Source organism: Lampetra planeri, chromosome 6, assembly GCF_965212315.1.
Source record: "Lampetra planeri chromosome 6, kcLamPlan1.2.h2, whole genome shotgun sequence".
NCBI classification, from domain to species: domain Eukaryota; kingdom Metazoa; phylum Chordata; class Hyperoartia; order Petromyzontiformes; family Petromyzontidae; genus Lampetra; species Lampetra planeri.
Window position 1 is genome coordinate 13,199,508 of NC_136112.1, and position 24,876 is coordinate 13,224,383.

Below are 24,876 nucleotides of genomic sequence, written 5' to 3' on the forward strand. Positions count from 1 at the left end.
TTCCTGTCAGAGAAACTCACGTGTGCCTACCTAGACAAGACGCAATACTTTCCGTTTTAATGATGATGCAATTTCCAACATTCTCATAAGTGTTTGTATTTCTTCACGCAGCATCAAGGAAGTGCAAGCATATCGTGAGGCTGTCTTCCTCAAACTGCTGAGGCACAATAGCATCATCCGGTTCGAGGAAGACTTTGTCGTGGGAGATTACCATTATCTCGTGTTGGACTATATCAGGTAATAACACCAAGTCCATTTCAACCGTGGCACTTGCAGGATGTATACAAATATAAGCTTGGCAGCTGATTGATCCACATCAGTACTCAATCCTTAGCTATGCTACACTGCATTGTTAACAAGTAGCTGCATTAACCATTTCATAGCTGGTTTGTCAATTCTCGGGACCCAGTCATGCCCAGTGGTAAAAAAACTCTGCAGTCAGCACGTATTCAAGTAATTGTTACCCGTCGAATGCCTTACCTCACCGTCAGTGTTCCAGTACTTGCATGTGTGGATGAGCTGGTGCCTTTGTGCTTCATGCTGTTTAACCATGTTACACTGTGTTCGTTTTCTGTTATCAGCATGGGCAGCCTCTTTGACGTTCTGAAAGCGAACGGAGCATTTACTCTGTCCTCCGTCAAGAGATATGCCCAGTCCCTGATGGAAGTGCTGGCCTTCCTGAAGAAGAACGGCTTAGTCCACGGGGACCTCAAGCTGGTAAGGGTTTATCATTAATATCTCCATTGGAACCTCATTTGCCAGTAAAAACATATGATAATTGTTTTTTTACCTTTCTATCTGGCAACAAAACTGACACCTTTTTTTTTACTCCTTGTAAAAAAAGGCGTCAGTTTTGTTGCCAGATAGAAGGGTAAAAAACCAATTATCATTAATATCTCTTTTAGAGGAATTAAACAGGTCTAAGGGACGCTGTCATGGTGTCTGGATCTCACACGAGACTTGAAACCCAGAGGGAATTGGTTAAATTGATCCTCTGGCTTGGCAATTATAACAGTGGACAGGTTTTCAAATCCCAACTCCACCCACCCACCACCTCTGTACACCCATCAGTATAAATAGGTACTCCACAGTTAATCATGTCACGAGTGGCGGGTGAAGTGTGGGTACTTCCCCTTCTTCCGAGACATTTGATGCTGTGTAACAGTAGCCCAAAACCATCTAGAGGGGCTCACTTCAACTACCTATGGCGGAGGCCTTTCTATAAGTAGAGGGGCGAGCAAGTAATTGCAGGGCTGCACCTTCACTGTGATATTTTAAGCAGAGTTAGCAGTTTATGTGCCTCATGCACATACACTGCATGATGCACATACACTGGCCAGTTTAATTCCCATCACAGCTGCCTCACACAGTGGAGCTCTTATCCGTGACAATATTACCCATGACTCCCATTATCCATGGGGAACTGTCGAGTCTATAAAACCACTAATGATCCGTGGCCCTATTTTTCTTCTTATAAGTAATATTTGAGTTTTTTTACCATCCTGCATTGTGGAACAACTCTGTTATTGCTGATGAGAAGAGTCGTTTGGCAATTCTTCTAATTATAAGCGTCTTGTTTTCATGAACAACTTCATTGCAAGATTTCATATTGGATCATTTTTACGAGAGTTATTGATCCCCCTGCTTCCCTCTCCATTACAAACAGACATAGATATTGCATAAACACTTTTAACGTTAGATGGACAGTGCAAAAATGAACGCCATTTTCTATGCAGACAGTGATCATTTTAACGGATCCTCATCTGGTTAAATAACATATATATAAAATGCTTCCATTCTTATATTTCTTTCAGGAAAACATCTTGGTGAAAGATCACCACACGGCAGCCATCCGATTGGCCGACTTCGGAGGAAGTTTTTTTGACAATGAACCTCGTAAGTTACACTTTATATACATTTATACATACCGTAGCATTTCTAAATCTTCCTACAGATCCTGTTATATGGAATAACAATGTTTTCTTTTCTATAGCATCGTTCATGCAAATTGCGTGAACGATGATAATGTTAAATTAACATATGTGATATTACAAGAGCTGAACTCAGTGCTGCCTGTGCATGGTAGCTCCACACGAGGTATGATTACAATGCCTTGCGATCTCCGTTTCACAACAGCGCATTGGGAATGTCCACTTCCGTGTAAAATCACGTCCTTTCACATATCATGCAGGACAGGGCGAGAACACATTGGAGATTCTTGCAGTAAAACTGTGACTCTGATCGTCCACTTAACCCTTTAGAGCTGGTCAATTTATTCTTGGGACCTAGTAATGCCCACCTATGGCGGGACCTGATATTTCAAACGACTGAATGTACGTTTTTTTGCCAATAATGAAACTGAGAAAGTTGACAGAATTCATTTAAAAAGTGTCTGTGCTGCAGAGTGACATAGACTTAAAAGTTGCATTAGCTATGAAAGACCTGTACTGTATTCTTATTTTTCTCCAGCCGACCATATCTTTGGGACGGCCGGATACCAGGCTCCGGAGGTCTTGCTGGCCCTGCCGTTCGGAACAGCAGTTGACATGTGGGCTGCAGGCTGCATACTGGCCGAGATCTCTGTTGGGAAACGACTGCTGCCAAGAACCAACAGGATTCAGGACGTCGCTGGGATCACAAAGGTGAGATTCGTTTCGTAATTAGTTGATTTAACTATTTTATTACGGAAAGTGGTTCATGTTTGATTGGTTGTTGCAGTTCTATGTTTGCTCAGCGGTTGAGTAATTGGCTCGCAATCGCAACGTTGTGAGTTTATTCAGCCCTCCAGTGTCGATAAAATGAGTGCCACTTTTTGGGGAAGTCGATATTGGTTGACATAGAAGTAGATTCGCCGTTGCCGTAGGAATGCAGAGTTTTACTATTCACTCAGGGCGCAGCCAGGCGATGATCACTGCCTCAGTGATCGTTTTACTTTGAGTTAACTTACTGCTTAGTTTTACGTGACTTCAAGTGTTTACTCAATTTTGAATAATTGAATCAATAGGATACAAACCATGCATGTAAATACGTAAAGAAAAACTCCTGAACTCTCCAGTGACATAAGAGCAAATGTATCGTTTATTTTCAGATTGTGGGAAGACCACCCTTAAAGATGCTGCACGCTGCACCAGACGGTCATCGGTATTTCCGTGAGTAATGCAAATTTTATTTTTAACATGTGATTAGGTGTTATAACATCACTCATCTGGCTGCACAATGATGTGAAAGTTGGGTTGTTTCCCCACGTCCTTAACAGCCTTAATTATACAACACAGCCTTGTACACATGAATAATATTCTAATGCATGACATCGTTTGCGATTGTACCCACTGCAGACTTCTTTGGGAAACTCACCAAGGAATGTCTGCAGGAGACCCCTCAGTGTTGCCCGCTCAAGGAGTTTCTGAAAACAAGAGACCCATTGTTCCTGGACTTCATCAGCTCCATCCTATGGTGAGTATCCCATTCTTTGACTTTCCCTCAACTTCAACAAATTCAAGTCAGTTTCTATATCATAAGGAAATACGCATCCCCTTTGTAAAGTATAGCAAGTCTGCATCTCGCTGCAGCCATACAGCTGAAGAAAGTAATTTGCCGTGAACCACTCGGAAAGCTCGTTCCCAAATGGAAGCAATGTATTTTCGCGATAACGCGTTGTGTAAGCACACTTTGAGTGAGGACTTACCATACCTAACTTCACTCACCTGCAAACCCTTACTTTGTCAAGTGGATGTCAGTTTATTGTATCACTATAATGTGTAATATGGGTATGTATATTTTGCTGATCTTCTTATCGGTACTTGTCTCTTTGTTTTCAGCTGGAACCCAGATGACCGCCTAACTCCGGAAAGTGCTCTCAAGCAACCATGGATGAGTGCAGCTCCAGCTCCACCACCTGGATTTCACCTGGCACCAGCATGCAAGATCAGTTCCCATCTGGCACCGTCAACCAAGGCCTTCGCAACTTTGGACTCCAACAACTTCACTTCCACGACAATGGACCCCTACAAATTATGCTTCCTGGATTCGGACCCCAATAACTCCTCCATCCTGGCTCCAGCACCTTGCGACCGTCCCTCAATTCCACAACTTACTTCTCCTGGACAAATTCCAGTCTCATCATTTTGCAGCAGCTTTTCCGGAGTGGCAATTCCGATTTTGGCTCCTAAGGTGTCCAGTGTCATTTCTCTTCCACCTCCAGCCGCCGTTCCAATCCCCTTCATTCAGCCAAGCACTGACGCCTTCCTGGTTTCTATCTCTATTGGGTCATTGATCGAAACCATTTTGGAATGGGAGATGCCTACAGCCACTAGCTCAACATCTACCACAAAATGCAGCATTCAGGTGGAAGATTTTAACACTGCTGTGTCTCTTACAGCATCAATTGCTGACTCTCTCCCAGAGTCGGAGACCATAATGAATGTGGACATCAAGCCTCTGGATGTTGAGGAATCTCCTATTTCAATTGAGGCAATCGATGAGATGACCCAAAATGGAGCCGAGACGACCCAAAATGGAGCCAAGACGACCCAAAATGGAGCCGAGACGACCCAAAATGGAGCCGAGACGACCCAAAATGGAGCCGAGACAAGCCAAAATGGAGCCGAGACAAGCCAAAATGGAGCCGAGACGAGCCAAAATGGAGCCGAGACGGCCCAAAATGGAGCCGAGACGACCCAAAATGGAGCCGAGACGACCCAAAATGGAGCCGAGACGACCCAAAATGGAGCCGAGACGAGCATGGGCTCCATATTGTGTCTGCCTATAAACGCAGACTACACTGTTAACCCTCTCCTGGAGTCCGAGAGCACAGTCAAGGCAGACTCTAAGCCTCACGATGCTGAACAAAAGCAAGCCATGGTGCAGAGTGACATGAACAGTGCAGAAAAAATGCAGGTCCCCAAATCCATATCACTAACCATCCGCAAGAGATTGCGTCGGTTCGGACGCGCTCTTATTAAGTTGTTCTGTGGTTGTGGCAGAAGTGGAGAGGGGGATTAAATTTTTTAATATTGTAAAATATATGGGCAGCCCTCGACTTATAAACAGGTTTCATTCCTGTGACCTGTTCATAAGTCGAACGGTTTTATAAGTCGGTCGTTAAAATGTATTTTATTTAAATGCACGTAACTCATTGCTATAAAATTTTTACCGTTTTAAAAAGGGAAACATTGTTAAACTCATAGGAAATATTGTACATATGCATTTGATACTGTAACTAGCTTTACTACCCGGCTACGCCCCAGACTTGGATTCTCGTCTGGGATTAATACAAGGCCTATGCGGAGGGTGGGGTGGGATGCATGATGCATGCGGGTGACATCACAGATGTGATGTTACCGCTCATTTGCCGTGCAAAATATATCAATTATTGCGCCCTCCCCCCCTCCCCAAAATACAAAAGTATATTTTTTATACAGTCTGGAAGCTACCCATATGCCAAATTTCAAGTGTGTTGCATGTCGGGAAGTATGATAAATATTTCGGACAGACACACATATTCACAAATTTCCCTTTTATATATATAGATAAATATTGTATTGTACATAACATACCAAAAAAATGCTGGTAAATATAAAGAAAAATCAGTTTTAACTTCACTTGCCTTGATTCCCGATGTCGCTGATGTTGGTTGTGAATGGGAATTGTTGTATATATTGTGATAAGAAATGTAAATATTAAATATAAAAATGTGCACATTTATGTAAAATGTGTTAATATTTGTATTTAAGTGTGATTAAACTTGATTTGAAGCTTTCGTAACTGCAGGAATTACTCTGGTTCTTTCGGTAAAGCCACGTAGAAAGAAAATAAATTATATAATAGAATACGACGTTTCGATTACAACACAAGCAACCGTCATCAGGTAGAACTAAACTTGAGAGAGAGACAAAACGCAGACACCGAGACACACAGAGAGAGAGAGACACACAACATAGACATACAGAGATCCAATGCCTCTGTGTCGTGGCCTTAAATATGTAATGAAGGACTCTCAGCCGATGTTGTTCTCCGTGTCCTTTATTGGGTTCTTGCTCGCACCCCGCGATGTCTCCGCTCCGACCCGCACCGTCTGCTCGCACCCCGCGATGTCTCCGCTCCGACCCGCACCTTCTCCGCCTCGTGCCTCCGCACGTCGTCTGAGTCCTCCGCTCCCGCTCACTCTCTCTCTCTGCAGCCACCCCGCTGCTCGTATGCTCCGCACACTCTGCAGCCCCCTTGCTGCTCCGTGTGCTCCCCGCGCACCCAGCAGCCAGCCTGCTGCTCCGTGTGCTCCCGCACACTCTGCAGACACCCCTGCTGCTCCGCGAACACCGCTGGCCGACGGTGCCATGACTCCTGCCTCGTGGCACTCGCGCCACTCCTCGCCAGCTCTCCGCGTGGCCTCTCCCTTCTCTATTCTGTCTCCACTCCCGATCTCCTTCCGGTTCTCCCCTTATATCCTCCCCCTCACGTGACCCTGACTCCTCCTCCGCACGTGACCCTGACTCTGCCCACACTCACGTGACCGTGTCCTTGCTCGCATTACAAATAGAGAGAGGGGGGCAGAGAGATGTGGGTCTGCTGGAGCAGAGGAATTAGCATGCCAATGAGAGAGCTGTGTGGAAATCCACCCCGCAGCGGGAGGGGGAGAGAAAGACCCAGCAAGTCTGGTCAAGACTGGTATATTTTAGAGAGAGTTGTGTGGAAATCCACCCCGAAGCGGCCAGGGTAGAGAAAGAGCGAATGGACCTATGAGAGCCTGGGTAATTTGATTGAGCAATAGGCAGTTTCAGAAAACAAACTCAGCAATTTTTTGGAAATGCAATGCAACGCAGAGAGTCGGCTAACACACAGTTAACACATAGCCTGGTTGATTACATTCTCCAGGGATGGATAAATCAGAAGTAGAGGTGGTTCAAACTTGATTTGAAGCTTTCCAGGAGACTTGCGACGTAACTTAGAGGCAACACTTTATTTATAACAATGTAACACGATACCCCCTTTACCCCGCTCACTAAGAAGGTACAGCCTCTGGGCTAACGTGCCCTATCAGTTGGGGTAATATAGAGCCCTCTGGCTAGGGGTGACCTAGGGGAGACTGACTGACCCGACCCAGCCAAGGTGCGGGTCCTGACCACTGGTCCACACTCGGCCCCGGCCCTTATAAGGACGTCGGGTCCCGGGGTCCCAGGGTCCTAGCCGAGCTGGTCTTCAGTCTTCGTCTTCGTACCACTCCCCCGAGCCGACCTGAGAGACTCTCCGCCCCCTTTCTGGAACCTTCCAATGGGTCCTGGAAAGGCATCCCCCCAGCCCCTCACCTGGGGTAGGGGATGGGAACCCGGCCTCTCTGTGGTCCGGCTCTCTCTCTCTCCTCTTGTACAGGCTGGCACCCCCTACAGACCCCTGGCCGTAACTGCAGGTAAGTGCACAAGCGGTGTGTGCAAACGTATTTCCGATGCTACACAATGATTAGACGAACATCAACGATCGAATTAGCAAGATTATGCGATAAAAAAACAGCGAATATCTCAAAACGGTAGTATTCAACCGGATCGCGATATGCGTGCCGTTGATTTGTGTATCAGGGTGGCAATCATGATATACGGTCCACCAGTTATGATATATAGTGATGTGAGTTCGTTCACCTGCGATCCTTGCATGAGGTGGCGTCACGAACTGTAAGCAGTGTATAGTCACGTGGTGGGTGCGTTTAGGAGTCAGTGTTCGTCTTCCGTTTCCTCCGTATCCGAAAATATCTCAAGTCCCACCAGGGAGCGTTGATTAGTAGGCTCCATCCACTGCTGCAGTGTGCTGGGAACACGCAGCTCGCTGACGACTCAGAGCTGTCCACCATGGAGGTAGAAAAGGATGGCAAGCTACCTTTCTTGGATGTCCTAATCAAAAAGAGACCAGACAGCTCAATGAGCCATTTTGTCTACAGGAAAGTAACCCATACTGATGCCTACCTAAAACTTGATTCCCACCACCATCCATCCCAGAAGAATTCCCTCATCAAAACTCTACACCATAAAGCTCAATGTATCTCCGACCATGAACACCTAACCAGTGAACTCAAACACGTACACCAAGCTCTCAAGGCGAATTTATATTCTGACCACGCAATACGCAAAGCCATCACCCCAACCAAGAGGAAGGAGCCATCTGAGGATCCAATCAAAACCCTCACCTTGCAATACATAGCAGGGGTAACCAAAAAGATTTCCGATCATGAACACAAGATCCAGGTCCGATTTAACACAGGACATAAAATTCGTGATCTAATCCCATCTGTGAAGGACAAAATCCTTGACATGCAATATCCCGGCGTCTCCAAACTAAGCTGTATCTTCGGCAGCAGTTACATTGGGGAAACTAAGCGACATGTCTCGGACCTATTCAATTTAAAGCTGACATTGACTTCTCCAAGACGGAGGTTCTCTGCAAGCCATCCGGCTACCATGAGAGATTCGTTCATGAGGCCATCGACATATACAAACACAGAGACAATTTCAACCGAGAAGATGGATTCTGGCTCAGCAATCATTGGAAGGACGTGATAAACTATTTCGGGTCTTGATTGATTGTGTAATGTGAGGATATATCCGGGTCGTTGACGGATCACAACTCGTCACGATGATTGGCTCTGCCGGTCCTGGTCCATAGCCAATGGGGGGAAGCCTAGGGGCGTGGCACTGACGTAATGGAAAGGTGACAGCTGTAAGTAGAGGATTGGTTCTGCTGGCTTTAGCCACAGCCAATGGGGAGATGAGTCGGGGGCGTGGTCCCGGGAGCCTATGGTGGAGTCTGGAAGATTCCATAGAGGCTAACCAGGATTGGTGGAAACGTACCACGTGACCCGGGTATCAAATAGGGGTGGAGACGAACAACACGTGGTCAGAACTGGAACGAACGAAGGGAAGAGGCCACACGAGAGTGGGGGTCCAGGCTGCCACGTGGCTGCGCACGTCTCTCTCTTTCTATCCCTCTCACGCTGTCTGTCAGCAGCGTGAAGGAGTGTTGTAATGAAAGACGAATAAAGACCGGATTCCGGAAGTCGCTTCAACGACCTTTATTACAATTGTGTTCATGTTTACGGTGACTTTCAGACCGCATTACATTCGCTGGCATTGACGATATAGCTTATGTTTTCTCTTCACGGATCGGAGTCTTTGCTCCACTGCAAGTTTCCAGCTACCCGCTCTCCCATTGACATATTTATTTGCTTCCTCTTAGTACCTTCACGTGACTGTCAATGGTATGGTTTATAGCAGATTGTATAATAATAAATAGTATAATAGTGTAATATCTTCTTTAAAAACTCCTTCTTTGTTGCCCACACAATGCACGAGCTTGATACGCGGTGGTTTGGCTGCTGCAGCTCTTTACTATAAAAATTTCCCTCCCTTTATTACTGCTAATCCTATTTCCCTCCCTTTATCACTGCTAATCTTACATAATATACTAGCATAATATGACTTTGAGACCCCCCACCACCTACACATTCCACAAGTAGTGACTAATCCCATATCTGCATTTGTCATCAATATGCTAAATTCCTCTGTTGATATGTAAACTCCTTTGTCAAGGCTCTCTCCTCTTCTGACCCAGCTTAAAAATACGCTGCCAAGCTTAGCAGTGTTCATTAGGACGCTGTCTTTCCGACAGCCCTGTTCTTCACCTGAGGATGGCTGCTTGCGTTGTGGCCGAAACGTCGTGAGATTTGTTTTATTATGTTTTATTTTTATTATTTTATTATTTCCCTTCTACGTGACTTTACCGAAAGAACCAAGAATATGTCTCGGACCGTGTTTGTGAGCTTAAGGGAGATTTGAAACACGGTAGGACCCATACTTCTGCCGTGGCTGATCATTATTTTAACGCGGTTGGCTTATAGGAAATATATTTCTCTAAGATGATGGTACTTTGCAAGCCTACTGGCTATCAACAAAGATTCGTTCAGGTAGCCATCCATATATACAGACACAGACACAATTTCCACCGAGAGGATGGATACAAACTCAGCAATCATTGGAAAGATGTTATCAACCACTTTGGGTCATCACTTGATTTGTGTTTTATTGTCAAGGGAGCACAGGTCAAGTCATGACTTGATTTGTGTTTTCTTATTACCTCTTTTACGTGACTTCACCGAAAGAACAAAGAATAGGAATAGTTAGAGTAACGCAAAAACACAAAGACGTCTTCTGGAAGCTGGTTCCTTCGGTAAAGTCACGTAGAAGGGAAACAATAAAATAAGAAAAATCTAAAACAATTATTGTTTGAAAATTTTTTCAGGAAGATTCTTCCTGAAGAGGAAGATTCTTCCTGAAGAGGAAGATTCTTCCTGAAGATGAAGAATCTTCCTCTTCAGGAAGAATCTTCCTCTTCAGGAAGAGAACGAAGCTCCACCCATAAATCGATCGCGTTGCAAGCTGCTGCCCCCTCGCGGCTCCGCGGCGGCGATGGACTCGATCAGGGACGGATGGTTCACGGAGACGAGCAGCCTTTGGCCGGGCCAGGCGCTCTCGTTGCAGGTCGAGGAGGTCCTGCACAGCGCACGATCCAAGTACCAGGACATCCTCGTCTTCAGGAGGTGCGTGCCCCTGGGTTGCGTACCCGGCTATGAGGAGGGTCTCGGTTTAATGAGGTGCGGCCTAGCGGCTCACCAGTGCTCGGATAGATTTCCCGCCGGCCGAGGTCGGCTGTGCCCGGGCGCGATACCGACCCCCCCCCACCCAAACTCGGTTACTTTCTCCTCTCGGCCCTGCCGAACTAACTCGACCCATCGTAAAATCACCCCGTAATTATCCAGATCTCGCAAGCTCAGCGGGTTTAGCCTGGGTTAGCACTTTGACGAGTGAGCACGCCACGCATGCCAGGTGGTTGTCATAGGCGCCCCTGCGGCTGTTTGCGTTGTGGACGCCAAAGGACAACAGCAGCAGCAGCAACAAGAGAATCTATTGTTGTAAAGTATCCGCTATGCTGTCGTATATTCGATGCCTGTGCCTTTAGCCCGCGCACGACCAGCTCGGTGAAGTATGGTCACAGAACCCCCCACAACCGGTACGGCGTGAACATATGGAGTGAAACGTACTCCGCTTTTTAACAAAGTTATGACCTCAAGTATAATGGGGGTGGGGGAGTTGATGGGTTACGTGGCAAAGGATGCGTTGCACTACAACAGCGAGCTACAGAGACTCCCGAATCGTGGTGATGAATGTGAATCTGTACCAACAGCACCAAATGAGCGGATCGGACCTTCAGCTCGTGTGTGTGACGTGGAGTTGTGATCGGCGGACGGAGTTGAACGGCAGTGAAGGTCGTGAAATAAAAAGGTGGCAGGGAAATTAAAGTTCAGTTAAACATGGGGAGGAGAGAGCGAGTTGAGAGCTCGACATGCCATTATATCATACTGTAGATGTGTCACAGTGAAAGTAGACACACTACCGATTTGTACCAAGTGTGGAACAGTAGAATTTTATTAAAAACCTTGTTACCCATTTGCGTTTCAAACGTACACAGCTGTAGGAGTTCCTCTCGTCTTGTTTCCATATACTGTACAGTATATAAGGTGCAGTATCAAACATTTTGGCGACGTTACGCATATAACTAATCCTAGACCCATTTAAGCACTCCCTCCCCGCCCTCGCCCCATTCAGCATCATGCCGCCGTGTGCCACGTGTTTGTCAGTGGCGGCGGCGTCGTCTTCATCACTTCCCACTCCCTTCTTGCCACCAAGACTCGTGCCAAACCGGGCTAGGAGCCAGAGTGTGTGGGGACGCATTGCGCGGGGCGTGTACACTATTATTATAACTACTGTAGTTGTCTTTAACCCAAGGCCGTAGCCATGGAGTCAACATTGGGGGGGACCAAATCTTTCAGGCGGTCCCCCCCAGAAAAAAAAATATCTAAATTTGAAAAATAATTTCCTGCCATTTCCTGCCTAAAATATAAAAAAAATTCACTAACACATGGGATGGACTTTTTACAATAATGTCTAATAGTGTATTGTATTACATTGCTCTGTTTTTTTCTTTTTTTACCTTTTCTTGTTTCATTGTATGTAATGGCAGAGATTGGGGATTAATAAAGTACAACCATAACCACAATCTTCTTGGTTCTTTCGGTAAAGTCACGTTACGTGACTTTACCGAAAGAACCAAGAAGATGAATCCCTGCAGTCACGAAAGCTTTAAATCGAAACATAACCACAATGATATAAACAGAAATCTATTTTATAGCAATATATTGGAGGGGGGACATCTTGGGCAAATTTTATTATAATTACGGCCTTGCTTTAACCTGTTTTAACCTGTTTTTTAAATATATCTCACTGTGTGGACTGGCTGTACAGAAGTTTTAGTTTATCTCCGAATTATTTTGATTTGCTACGCGGGTGATCCCGTTTAACCAGTTGCCCGGCTTATTTTACAAAGGGGGGAGGGTCCGTGCTGCGTAAAGCACCGCAAGCAAAATAAAAGCGTTTCTGCTGCAGATAAGGAGTACGGGTCCTTAAGGAATATTGCACAACTACTAATATTATAGCTGCATCTTATACGCTGCGTCTGGTGTAATTAAATCTGTAGACTGAACTAAATTTAGTATGTACGGAACGGTGACGCTACAGTGAGTAGAGACTTGAGTAAAAAAAATAACAGTATGTGAACTGCCTTGAAGAATACCAGAGATAACGCAATATATCGTATTGCTATAATTAGTGATAATTGCTGTAAATTACCCACGAAAGCACGGATAATTAAAGTAATTTTGACCGAGTATGCTAATGAGTGCTTAGCATGTGGAGGAACCGTAGATTCCGGGAGAAAAAACACGAACACGAGGGAATAACGCTCAAAGGTCTGCACCAGTAAGTTCATGAACCCAGTTGCAATGCTTTCTGTATTCTGACGACCTCAGCCCAACGTGTTTTGGGTGTTTCACGAATCTACTCGAGCTACCAACTCTAGCCTGTGCTGGATCACAGGCTGCCCTACCATGAGTTTTGAGAAAGAGTCTGCAGACGGTTTTTGACAGTATTGTCTGTAGATAAGAGACTTTGGATATTGCTGCAATCAATGATCTCTGCTGCCCACCCAGTAACCACAATGGCGCAGTTAAAATCCCATATTCCTATGACAGGCAAATGCTAACGCTTAGTCCGCATACACTGGAGTCTTAAGACGGTGTCTAATACTAGTCTGGATATACTGTAATCTCTCTAACAATAGGATCTGTAGATACTTGAGATCTTGGACGGTGTCTAACTGGAGTCTATGGACGGAATACGCAGAATGAATCTTAAGTGGTGCGGTTGGTTCCCCTGCGTTGTCAATGCCACAATACGAGTCTTCACTCACTGCTGGAATTAATCTGAATCACAGTCGTGTTATTAATAATTAATGTGAGCAACCGGTTCTGTGGGACTGTCAGCTTTGCACAGGGGCTTTAAAATGCACATGTATTACTCAACTGCCAGGCTTGCCTGATGTTCATTACATTACGGATAGTACGTTTTAAGAAAAAAGCACACGACTCGATGCCAAGTGTGTGCATTCAAAATGTATATTGTTGACAATAATAGGAGTCGTCAAATTAGTGTGGGGTGGGGTGCTGGGGGGAATGTGCCAATTTATGTTTGGTTCCCTAAAGCCAGTCTTCCACATACTTGTGGCGGATACCAGGCTATACGGTTGTCCAGAACAGGATGCATACTATTGAGTCTATGCCTCCTTTACTATTTAAAAGCAGCAGACAACTTGTGTTAAGGATGGTCGTGTTACAATTTTACTTATGAAATATATACAGTATAATTAAAACGTTTGATATACAAACAATAGATGTTTTGGTTGACGTAGGCGAGTATGGCTTTTCTGGCGGAACACTGATTATGTTTGACCTGACAGCGATCAGCAACACAATTATAGTTAATTGTCGTGTTGATGGTGGAGCTGGTGGAGTGGTGGATAATTGTGTAGTGATGGTTGTCTGTGCTCCGATGTTAAGAGGGTGACTGCCTATGGCGACAAAATGTAGTGACGGTTGACTTCGTGTAGCGACGGTTGACTTCGTGTAGCGACGGTTGACTGGAGCAATCTCGCGTTGTTGCCCTCAGTAAGTCGTATGGGACGGTGCTGGTTCTCGATGGCTGCATCCAGTGCACGGAGCGCGATGAGTTCGCCTACCAGGAGATGATCGCTCTCCTGCCCCTCAACTCGCACCCTGATCCCAAGCGGGTACGTTTACACACAGAAACACATCCCCCGTGGTGCCTTTACAGACTGCAGGTGCAAGTGCTGTTCACGAGCACCTACGAAGGCCGGCACGGTACGCGACGGCGTGGGTGGCCTACACCATGCCCAGCCGCCTTTGTCTCCTCCGTAGCATTGTTTACGCACCGGGTATTCATTTGAGGCTGAGTCGACGTAGGGGAGGCCCAGGACCGGTTCAGATAATCGTCACTGGTGTTGGCCGTGAGCAGGATTCGAACTCGGGTCGCTGGGTTCGTAGCGCGCTAACCACTACACCACCGCTCCCCTCACACACACATGTACGTGCGTGCACAGCCAAACACAAATCCGCCAAAGAGCCTTTCAGTTGCTCTGGCAAGTGCTGTTAGTGAGCACCTATAAAAGCTAACACCATATACGGGTTGTGTGGCGAGCGTCATGCTTCCAGTCATACTCATTCATATACTGGCACATGATGCACATGCATACAGAGAGACTAATATTCCCTGTACAGCCTTTAGTGCACATCTAAATAAGCCTTTTGCAAAGTACAAGAGGTTAATGTGGCCACTACCATGCCTGGCAGCCTTTGTCTCCCCAGAGCTGTTTTCACACTGCACCAGGTACTATTTAAATGTTGATTCGATTGAGGCTTTTCCAAGAATCTGTATATATATCTGTTGCCACTGACATCATCTGAGGCTAGGAATCAAACTCAGGTCGCCGTGTTCGTAGTGCAGTACGATAACCACTATGCCACCGCTACCCGCAATACATGTACATACACACCTTTGAGTTTCTAGCCTAGTCTCCATCATACCAAGAGACGGGAATTCTGGATCTCAACTGTGCTATCTAATTTCTCTCACATGGCCATTATGATTGCTCTAAACTAAAACTAAACTCAATAATGTTTTTCTTTTACCAGGTAAGGCCCACTGAGCTATAGAGCCATTTTTTTTAAAGTAACCTGGCCACAAACTATAGCTCAACGAAGTGGCTTATGTGAAAATGTATAGCGGCCAAACACTCTATACGCATGTTTTTAAATGTGGAGGGAAAAACCGGAGGACGTGGAGAAACATCCACGCGACCAATGGAAGAAACATGCAAACTCCAAATATACAGGTACCAGGGTCGAGATCGAACCCACGACCTCCTGTATACCATTTTTCGATTTAAAGCTTTCGTGACTGCAGGGATTGATCTTCTTGGTTATTTCGGTAAAGTCACGTAGAAGGGAAGTAATAAAATAATAAAAATAAAACATAATAAAACAATACCAGGCGAGGTAGTTAATATCTCGCAAGCGTGGGTGCCCCTTATTATGACATGCAGCCTCTGTGACACAGCCTCTTGCACGACGTGACAGGTGCTGATCATCGGAGGAGGCGATGGCGGAGTTCTGCGTGAGGTCATCAAACACCCGGCCGTTGAGTCTGTGGTGCAGTGCGAGATTGACGAGGTGATGTACGCACACATAAACACGGGTATAATCAAAGACTTGGATCCCTCGTATAACCTAGACCAGGGGTCTGCAACCTTTAAGACATAAAGAGCCACTTGGACCCGTTTCCGAAGGAAAAAATAAACTGGGAGCCGCAAAACCATTGCAACATTTAAAACAAATATAACACTGCATATATTGTTTCTTACCTTATTGCTATATACAGGATCGTGCAGTCAGCTGTCAATCTGAATAAAAAAAGGACTTTTTCACTTAACAATGTAAAATATATTTTTGCAAATTAATAGCTAAATTACCTGGTTAATGGGATTTTTGCTCCTGAACCTCAGTGCACAGTGTCTGCACATCAGGGCTGTAAGACGTCACCTTCATTTTCACACAGGCTTGCAAGCTGTCATCTGTGAGGCGTGATCGATGTTTGTTTTTAATATAGTTCATGTTGGAGAAGACCTGCTCACATACATATGTGGAGCCGAAGATCGACAGGACTCCAAATGCATACTTTTTCATGTTTATATAAGTGTTGGGGATGGCATTCCATGTTTCGAATACAAGTTTGTCCTGTTTGGGAAGGTTTTCAATATCACTCCATTTATGATTCTGAGCCAGAATGGCCTTCTGACGGGCAACATCCTCAAGAGTAGCGGTCAAGCATTTGAACTTGGACACCCATATATCTTTGTCGGCTATATCGGCCAGTTCCATCTCAAGATCAGGTTGACTTACACCTGCAAATGCAGTCATATTCAATAGGGATGGATCGATCGCCAGGGGAGTGACAGGGAAGGATAATGTCGTTTTTTCCTCTCTGAACTCACAGAATCGTTTCCCAAACGAACTTTGCATTGTGGTGATTGCAGACTTGAAATATTCCAAATTTATCGTATCATGACTTTGGTTGAACTCTCTCAAAGAGGGAAAGTGAGACAGTGTACCTCTCTGTAAATCTTTGACAAACACTGTCAACTTGCGCTCGAATGCCAAAACCTCCTCCAGCATGTGCAGGGCTGTGCCTCCTTTCCCCTGAAGGGTTGTATTTAGCGTGTTTAGATGTGCTGTCATGTCTACCATAAAATGTAATTTTTCCAGCCACTCTGGCTGTTCCAGCTCAGCAAAGGTGAGCTCTTTGCTGCCCAGGAAGGTTTTTACTTCTTCCAAACATGTGACAAAGCAACGGCAACGTTATTGCCTGTCACCGGGCGGGCAGTGTGGAGCGGAGCGGCGACCTGTCAGCAGCGGCAACGCCAGAGCAGGTGTCACAGTGCGCCTCCTCCCCTCGCTAGCATCCGCCCCGGAGCCGCGGTCAAGGTTCAAAAGAGCCGCATGCGGCTCCGGAGCCGCAGGTTGCCGACCCCTGACCTAGACGGACTGTTGCGGCAATTGCTGTTAGTGACCACATATGAAGGCCAACACGGCTCATGAGGGGATGGGTGGTCCGCACCATGCCCAGCTGCCTTTATCTCCCCAGTGGTGGTAATTACACATCGCACCAGGTATTCGTTTCAAAATGAGTCCATCTAGAGACGTTATCACTCCACCCAGGTAGACACAAGTAGCACACAGATGTGTGTGTCAATTGCATATCCATGTGCATAAGCAGATCTTTATTCATGTACTTGTGTGTGTGTGTGTGGTTGCACGTGCGTGCCCGGGCTTGTGCAGGAGGTGATTGAAGTGAGCAAGCGCTTCCTTCCGGGTATGAGCTTGGGCTTTGCGAGCCCCAAGCTATCGCTACACGTGGGCGATGGCTTCAAGTTCATGAAGGAGAACAAGGACTCATTTGACGTCATTATCACCGACTCCAGTGACCCCATCGGTGCCTATGCACGCGCACACCAACACCACCCACAGCACTGGCACAGTCAGTCACTGACAGTCATTGACAAGGTCGTTGATGCCCCTGCCAACACTGATAGTCGCTGACAGCAGATGCACCAATACAAAAATGAAATTGATGGTCATTTGTGGCACTGTAAGCGCCGACGCAGTAACTTGAGGCTATCGACGGGGTAACTCAGGTATTGACGCATCAGCTGACATCACCAGACCCATCACTGACACAGGCAGATAGAAAGTAGGACATTTATGCAAATGGTGAGTGATAATGATGGGAGATAGGAGTGCAGTTAGAGATAAGATATTGGATATGAAGGAGGTGCAAGTGTGTGCATGTCTGTGTTGTATGCATGTCCGCATTTTCCGTGTGTGTGTGTCAGTTTGTGCGTACCTATGGGGAGTGTAACACAGTGATTCGTGCAATCCACTATTAACCCAGCGGCCTGAGTGTGATTCCCGGCCATGGCTAACAGTAGCAACTAGTATCAGAACCGGTCCTGGGCCTATCCTAAGTCGATTCCTCTTCAAATGAGTACGTCACGCAGAGTATAAACATCAGCATCGGGGAAACAGGCAGCCGGGGACCCCCTTGTGTGCTGTTGCCAGCCTTCATAGGAGCTCACTAACAGCATGTGCCCCAACAGTCTATTAACGGCTATGTGGGGGATCTTTGTGTGTGTGTATCTTAATGTTTCTTTGTGTGCACCTTACCACTTTTGACTCAGGCCCAGCTGAGTCACTGTTTCAGGAGAGCTACTTCCAGCTGATGAAGACGGCGCTGAAGGAGGGCGGCATCTTGTGCACGCAGGGTGCATACGCACGCGCACGCGCATACGCACGTGTTCATACACATGCAACACACAGGCAAAGATCCCCCGTGTGACCTACGCACACCTGCGTGCATGGTCAAGATGGTCGGCATGTACTAACTAGGGGATACAGTCTTGAGTTCTGGAACAGAACAGTTTATGCAGTTTTGGTTTAAAGCTCTCGTGACTGCAGGGATTCATATTCTTGGTTCTTTCGGTAAAGTCACGTAGAAGGGAAATGATAAAATAATAAAATATAAAACATGTATTTTTATTATGTACTTTAGCGAAAGAACCAAGAATGTAGTTTGTACAGTCTTTACTCTTTGGTTCTTTCGGTAAAGTCACGTAGGTAGAATAATAATAGATCTAATAATAGATCACGGCGTTATTTTTGCACCCACGTAACTTTACCGAAAGAACCAAAGTATATGGATTCCTGCAGTCACGAAAGCTTCAAATCAAGATTATACAGTCTTGTGTGTACAGAGTTCTGGGGCTTTCCCTCAACCCCATGGTCTTATCACAAAAAACACATTCACGATTTTAAATATTGCGGTAGACAAAATTTAAGTTGTAAGAAAATAAGACATTCATGATCTATTGTCCCGGGTTTTCAGATCACCACTGAAGTTTATTCATGCATAACGACATCACAATATGGCTTCACACTTGCTACCACAATGAACAGTAGTACAATTGGCAAGTTGTAAATTGTCCTAAGCTCCATAACTGCATCCCCCTGAGGCTTGTCTTGGGCTCGCTTTGTCTCTCCAAGGCTACAATCCCCAAAGTTGCATATTCGTTGGGCCATCGTAAATTTTGTTGTAACCAACTGCAAAACGGAATATAGATTTTCCCACCATGAGTTCTTTGGCCCTGAGCTCTGAGCCTTCCACTGGCTCATCACTCCAATCCTCGCCAGACACTGTTTACTTGTCCAGATACTCTTCTTACGTATAGCTCTGAGTAGCAACGTACATTTTTTTTTATCCAAGTTTGAAAGGCGCGTGACCGCTTCAGGTGAGGCTTGATGAATTGCTGCTGCTGTACCTCCGTTGAACTTATGAAGTTGGCAGTCGGTGATTGACAATTTCCCCCCCCCCCCCCCCATTTGTTCAGGGTCTCTGCAGCCTTATTCTCCACTTCCGTTAAAGCTTTAGTTGAAGCCCCCCTGACTGTTGGCTCACCCCTCTGGCTTTAGATATGTTAGGGGTCCTTTCTCTGCAATCCTACGATGTGTGTCACATGCTTGAACATTTCACCCAACAGTGTTGCACTGATTTGGGTTAACACGTCCAGCGCCCGCCTGATCAACTGTTCTTCATTTTAGCTGGCACGCGCAGAAATTCAGTACAGTACGATCCCTCCGAAAAACGCTCGTGTATGTTATCCTTCGTACACAACTCTCCATGTAATCCACATTCCTTTTCACAATGACAGATGGGGGTTATTCTCAATATGTACATGTATACATTGAGTGATGTCCTTCAGCTGGCTTTTAGCATATGCTTTGACACACCAAATGCATATGGTTTGACATATACGCCAAATGCACACGTCTGTGAAATCAATGCAAACACATCGCGCTGCGCTCCCTGCCATCCATCACGGCTGACCCCATCGGTCAATCCCAAACCACTGCAGACACCATGGGCTAAGGGTCGAAGGTCAGAGACTGCAGGGCACATGGCAACGTGTTCCTGCGGCCCCTTCCCAAATACCACTCGCAACCGCTCCACCTGCCTCACTTCCGATTAGCACGGCTGGCTATGCATGGTGCGAAATAAGTTTCACATACATACATACATGCAGATGAGCGACCTCATCACGGGCCACTACAAGCAAAGTGGAGACAAGGACAGTGGAGCGTGCGTGCGTGGAGCAGGCCACATCGCCACCCCACCACGCACACGCATACAGGCCCGGCAGTGATAGTTGCTCTCGAATGGCATGTGCCCATGCCACTTGCGAGAGGGTCGTTAACATCTTTATTTTGCATAGCCGGTAACCGCAATGCCATTCGGTGCCATCCATATTAACGTTCTATTGAAAACGATTACCGGTCCCTGTATTTAGGAACCAGTAATCGGTTAAGCAAGAGGTTGTTTTTTTAACAACCCTAGTTTATGCAGGCTAACCATGGTGGGGGCGCGTGTGCTTGTGTGCAGGCGAGTGCCAGTGGATCCATCTGCCCCTGATCAAGAAAGTGACCGGGTTCTGCCGCTCCCTCTTCCCCACCGTCGCCTACGCCTACTGCACCATCCCCACATACCCGTGCGGCCAGATCGGTTTCACGCTATGCTCCAAGAACAAGGTTCGTCAGTTTACACGCGCACGATCCGCTGGCTGTTATTACTGATGTTATTATCATGGTGTAGGTTTTTCGCGGTTGTGCTACATAGCTCTCTCACGTATTTATGGATTGTATTACGTTTTGTGCTGCACGGTGTTTGACGTTTCACTACATGTGCTGCGAGCTTCTTCAGGAAACGATTTGGGGCAGCTCGTATTCTCAGTTATATAAAATTCCCGGCTGCTGTTCATAAATAACATTGCCTGGTTTACATCAGACATTGGCAGCAGCCAGGAACTTTGCATAATCGAGGGAGAATTTGAGTTGCTCCATTACTTCCTTCAAGAAGCTCCCAGCATGTATAGCAAAACATCGGACATCAAGCCAAAGAATACGCAGTACACAATCTCAAACACGAGAGAACTGTCATCATTATTATTATCGCCACATTGCGTAGAACCGTGCAACTCTGAGCTACTGCTTTTACAATGAGCCCACCCCTGGTCAATCATCTAGGGTAATTTGTGGGCAGCAGAGGGTGGTACACCAAAATCAGTTCTGTGCTATGCGCCCATGTTTATGCCCCATCACCGTCACTAACCTGCACTGACCAGCGTGGTGAAGTATGGTCACATAACCCCCATGATCCACGCGACGTGAGAAAGCCTTCATCCAGCAGTGGATTGAGAAATAGGGCTGTACATGTATTACCATGAGACTGTTACCATAACATTGGTCTGGATTTAATGCTACTCCTATTTGTGACCCCATTACACTAGTTCTGAAATGGCTCTGACTGTTACTCTGCTATCCTTATCTTTGATGTGAGCACAATCGCTCGTAATGCTTATCATTATTGGGCACTGATACGAGCCCTGTTTTTTTACCATAATCATAGCCATATCATTGACCCTAGTACTGCCTCTCATTACCTCAATCTCCAACACTGCCAATATTTATAACACTGGTATTGTTCTAATATTGTGACCCAATTTTTTGCAATGCTCATCTGTGACTGTCCTTATCTCCTCAAGCTTCATGCTATCTCGTAACGGCCCCAGACTGACGCTGTTGCAATCTACAACAATGTCCCTTACCTCTAATACTGCCTATGACTCTAACTCTAATCTTGTCCAAACACTGACTATTTATAGCAATAATACTATGTCTGTCCTTATCTCCAACACTTTCTGCTATCTCTTAACACTGACGCCTTTCTATAACGCTATTGAAATCTCTAACACTGTCCCTTACCTCTCACCCTGTGCCCTGTCTTTATCACTGCCCCCATCACTAAGCGTAATGTTGTCGCTATGGGTGCGCGGTTGCTAGGATACATGTTTCCGGAATCCGCTGCGGGAGTTCACGAACGAGGAGGTGGTGGCTATGAAGCTGCGCTACTACAACTCCACGATGCACCGCGCTGCATTCGTGCTACCACAGTTCAGCGCACAGGTGCCTGACAGATGCTATATAGAAGCGCGTGTTTGTGTGTATTTACGGCAGAGCGCATGCAGCGGTGGTTTTTTGTTGTTTAGGGATCGGTAGTGTAGCAGTGAGCGCACTGCGCTACGAATCCGGTGACCAAAGTTCGATTCCTGCTTATGGTCAACATCTGACGATTATCGGAACCGGTCCTGGACCCTCCCCTTGGTCAACTCGCCCTGAAATTAGTACCTGGTGCGATGTGTAAATGTCGCCACTAGGAAGACAAAGGCGGCCGGGAATGGTGTTGGCCACCCACCCCCTCGTGTGCCATGCCAGCATTCATAGGTGCTCGCTAACAGCACTTACCCCAACAGTCTGTTCAGGCTATAGGAATGATCTTTGGCTTGTGTTTCTGTGGGAGACTGTTATTCTGACTCCCTGAATCTTGTCCTGAAAATGCTTTGTGCGGTTTCAAGTGAAACGTCGTATATAATTGCTGAATTTGTTTTTTTATTTTTCAAATTTACAGTGAGCTGAAACCACAATTTTTCAAGTGAAGTGCTTGTACCTGTGACAATTTTATTTGTTTGACAATGTCAGAAGATCTTACGACAGAAAATTTGGCCAATTTATTACGTGGCCTTACCTGAAAATCAAATATAAATTGTTAAATTGGCAGCAAAACCTACGTGTTTAGTTGCCTTCATTACTGTTCATCTCCGTCATACAAAATCAACATTTTAAACACGTGTGACATCTGGCCGTTGAACTCTGAACCCAGAGCTGACACGGATGCATGAATGTTTCACAAGAGGCTATGTTGAGCTGCGTGATGCTTGTTTACAAATTCACTGATCCTCTCCCTTTTTCCTTTTGTTTTTCAGGAACTGGGGTTAATGGACTGAAGATGTAGCAACTATGGTGATGACCATGATGATGATGACCACGATGATGTTTTAAGTATTTTTTTAAACCGGTTGTAGTGACCTATGAGGACGCGCTGGTGAGCTGGGTTGTGCTGCTCTTTGTTTCAGTGTGTGCACCTGGTGTCTATGCACCGTGTGCGGGTGTATATCATGTGTACAAGGTGTGTGTGTGTGTGCGTGCATCTGTGTCTGTTGTTTCTGTGTACAAGGATTGTGCATGTCGTCTGCGTCTGAGTGTTACGTATTTGTCAAGTTGTGTATTTAATCCGTTCATGTACAAGGTGCGTGTTTTTTACATTGCATTTGTTAAGGTGTGTGTGTGTTTACATTGTGTGCAAGATGTTTGTTTACAAGGCATGTATATCTGTGTGTGTGTGCATCCGTGTGTGCGTTTACATGGTGTGTGTGTACTGTGCATTTTCAAACTTTACGTTTGCCAAGGGCTGTGTAGCGCATGTACTGTGTGTTCACAAACATCGTGTGCTTGTTAAAAGGCAGGTGCATGTGTCTTTGAGTGTGTGGTCTAGGTACCAGGATTATTTCAATTAATTGAAGGAAAATTATACAGAATAAAATCTATCAAATTAGAACCAAAAAGATACCTTTATTTTAAACTTAAATTCTCAAGAAAGTTTTGTTACATTGCAAACTCTAAACAAACATCTATCTGGTAGGCATGCAATGATTTGTTGATATAAGGTCGGGTCACGGGCGCACAAATCAATTATTCTCATTTGCGTAAATTATCTCGTGTTTCCTCCAGGCTAATGGAACGAATGAGACAAATTGGCTCTTGAACTGAATCTTAACCTGAATCATGAAGGGTTCAGTGAATCATGGTGGCGAAAGAATTGGATCTTGACGCCGAAATCTGTGCAGTTGTGGTGATATGAGAAGCAACGGGGAGAGTGGGAATCCTTGGCTTTCTAGAGCTCGAATGACGCTGGGAGTTTTTAAAACCCATTTCTAATCGCATGGCGATTACCGTGCATGAAAAATGGCACGTGATATTTTTAAAAAGTAAACTATTACACGTACGCTGTTAAAAATAAACTCGTAGAACAACGATATAATGAGATAAACTGAAGGAGAAGGCATTTCAAACCTGAGCATCTGTTTTTACAAGACGTTCATGGTATTGGTGAGCACCTGTGGCGTGTAAACGTGCGTGCATCAACGTGAGCTTGTAACGTGTGTGCCTGCAAGCATTGTGCTCACATGTGTATCTGCGTGTATGCGTTCACATTCATACGTCTATTTCAGGGCGTGTCCATGTGTTAGCGAGCATCTAATAGGCACTCGGCCTTAATAGGTGCCCTTTAACAGAAGTTGTCTCAGTAGTGAAAGGAGTAAGCTCTGGGTGTGTGTGTGTGTGGTGGTATATATGTGGGGAGTGGTGGCGTAGTGGTTAGTGCGTTGCGCTACAAACCCATTGACCCGAGTTCGATTCCCTCTCATGGCCACCAACACCAGTGGCAGATTAGCTGAACCTGTGCTTTTTCCCCCCAGATCGACTCGGCCTCAAATGAGTACCTGGTGCGGTGTATAAATATTGCCACTTGGGAGACAAAGGCGGTCAGGCTTGGTACTGGCCACATCACCTCGTATGCCGTGCTGACCTTCATAGATGCTCGCTAACAGCACTTGCCCCAAAAGTATGTTAAAGGCTATACGGGGGAGTTTTGTGCGTATTGCCTGCCTGGATGCTGCTTATGTGTGTGCGGAACAATGCCCTTGACGATGTTGGGTTGTACCTGGTTGTTGTGGCGATTGGATCTTATGTCGGCTCGCTGAGATGTAGGTAACTCAGCGCTTTCACTGTCTTGGGTGAATAAAGTATATACCATGTCAGCATCATGGAGTCATTCTCCGGTGAATATCGCACCTGCTCTGTTCTTTGGG

General features: G+C 45.8%; 1 protein-coding gene across 1 annotated transcript; it reads left to right on the forward strand.

Moving 5' to 3' along the window:
• Positions 1 to 10,378: 10,378 nt before the first annotated feature.
• LOC144719550 (spermidine synthase-like) lies at positions 10,379 to 24,828 on the forward strand. The gene is made up of 8 exons (XM_078595584.1): positions 10,379 to 10,576; positions 14,097 to 14,217; positions 15,584 to 15,676; positions 17,342 to 17,495; positions 18,241 to 18,324; positions 20,496 to 20,641; positions 21,953 to 22,075; positions 22,933 to 24,828. The coding sequence occupies exons 1-8, from the start codon at positions 10,446 to 10,448 to the stop codon at positions 22,951 to 22,953; spliced, it is 873 nt and encodes a 290-aa protein (XP_078451710.1). The 5' UTR covers positions 10,379 to 10,445; the 3' UTR covers positions 22,954 to 24,828.
• The last annotated feature ends 48 nt before the right edge of the window (positions 24,829 to 24,876 follow it).

Excerpts from the sequence above, each read along its gene's own strand:
- LOC144719550 (XM_078595584.1), top strand. The coding sequence starts at position 10,446 with ATGGACTCGATCAGGGACGGATGGTTCACGGAGACGAGCAGCCTTTGG. Across the intron at positions 10,577-14,096 it reads GACATCCTCGTCTTCAGGAG|TAAGTCGTATGGGACGGTGC; the intron begins GTGCGTGCCCCT and ends TGTTGCCCTCAG. Across the intron at positions 22,076-22,932 it reads TACCACAGTTCAGCGCACAG|GAACTGGGGTTAATGGACTG; the intron begins GTGCCTGACAGA and ends TTTGTTTTTCAG.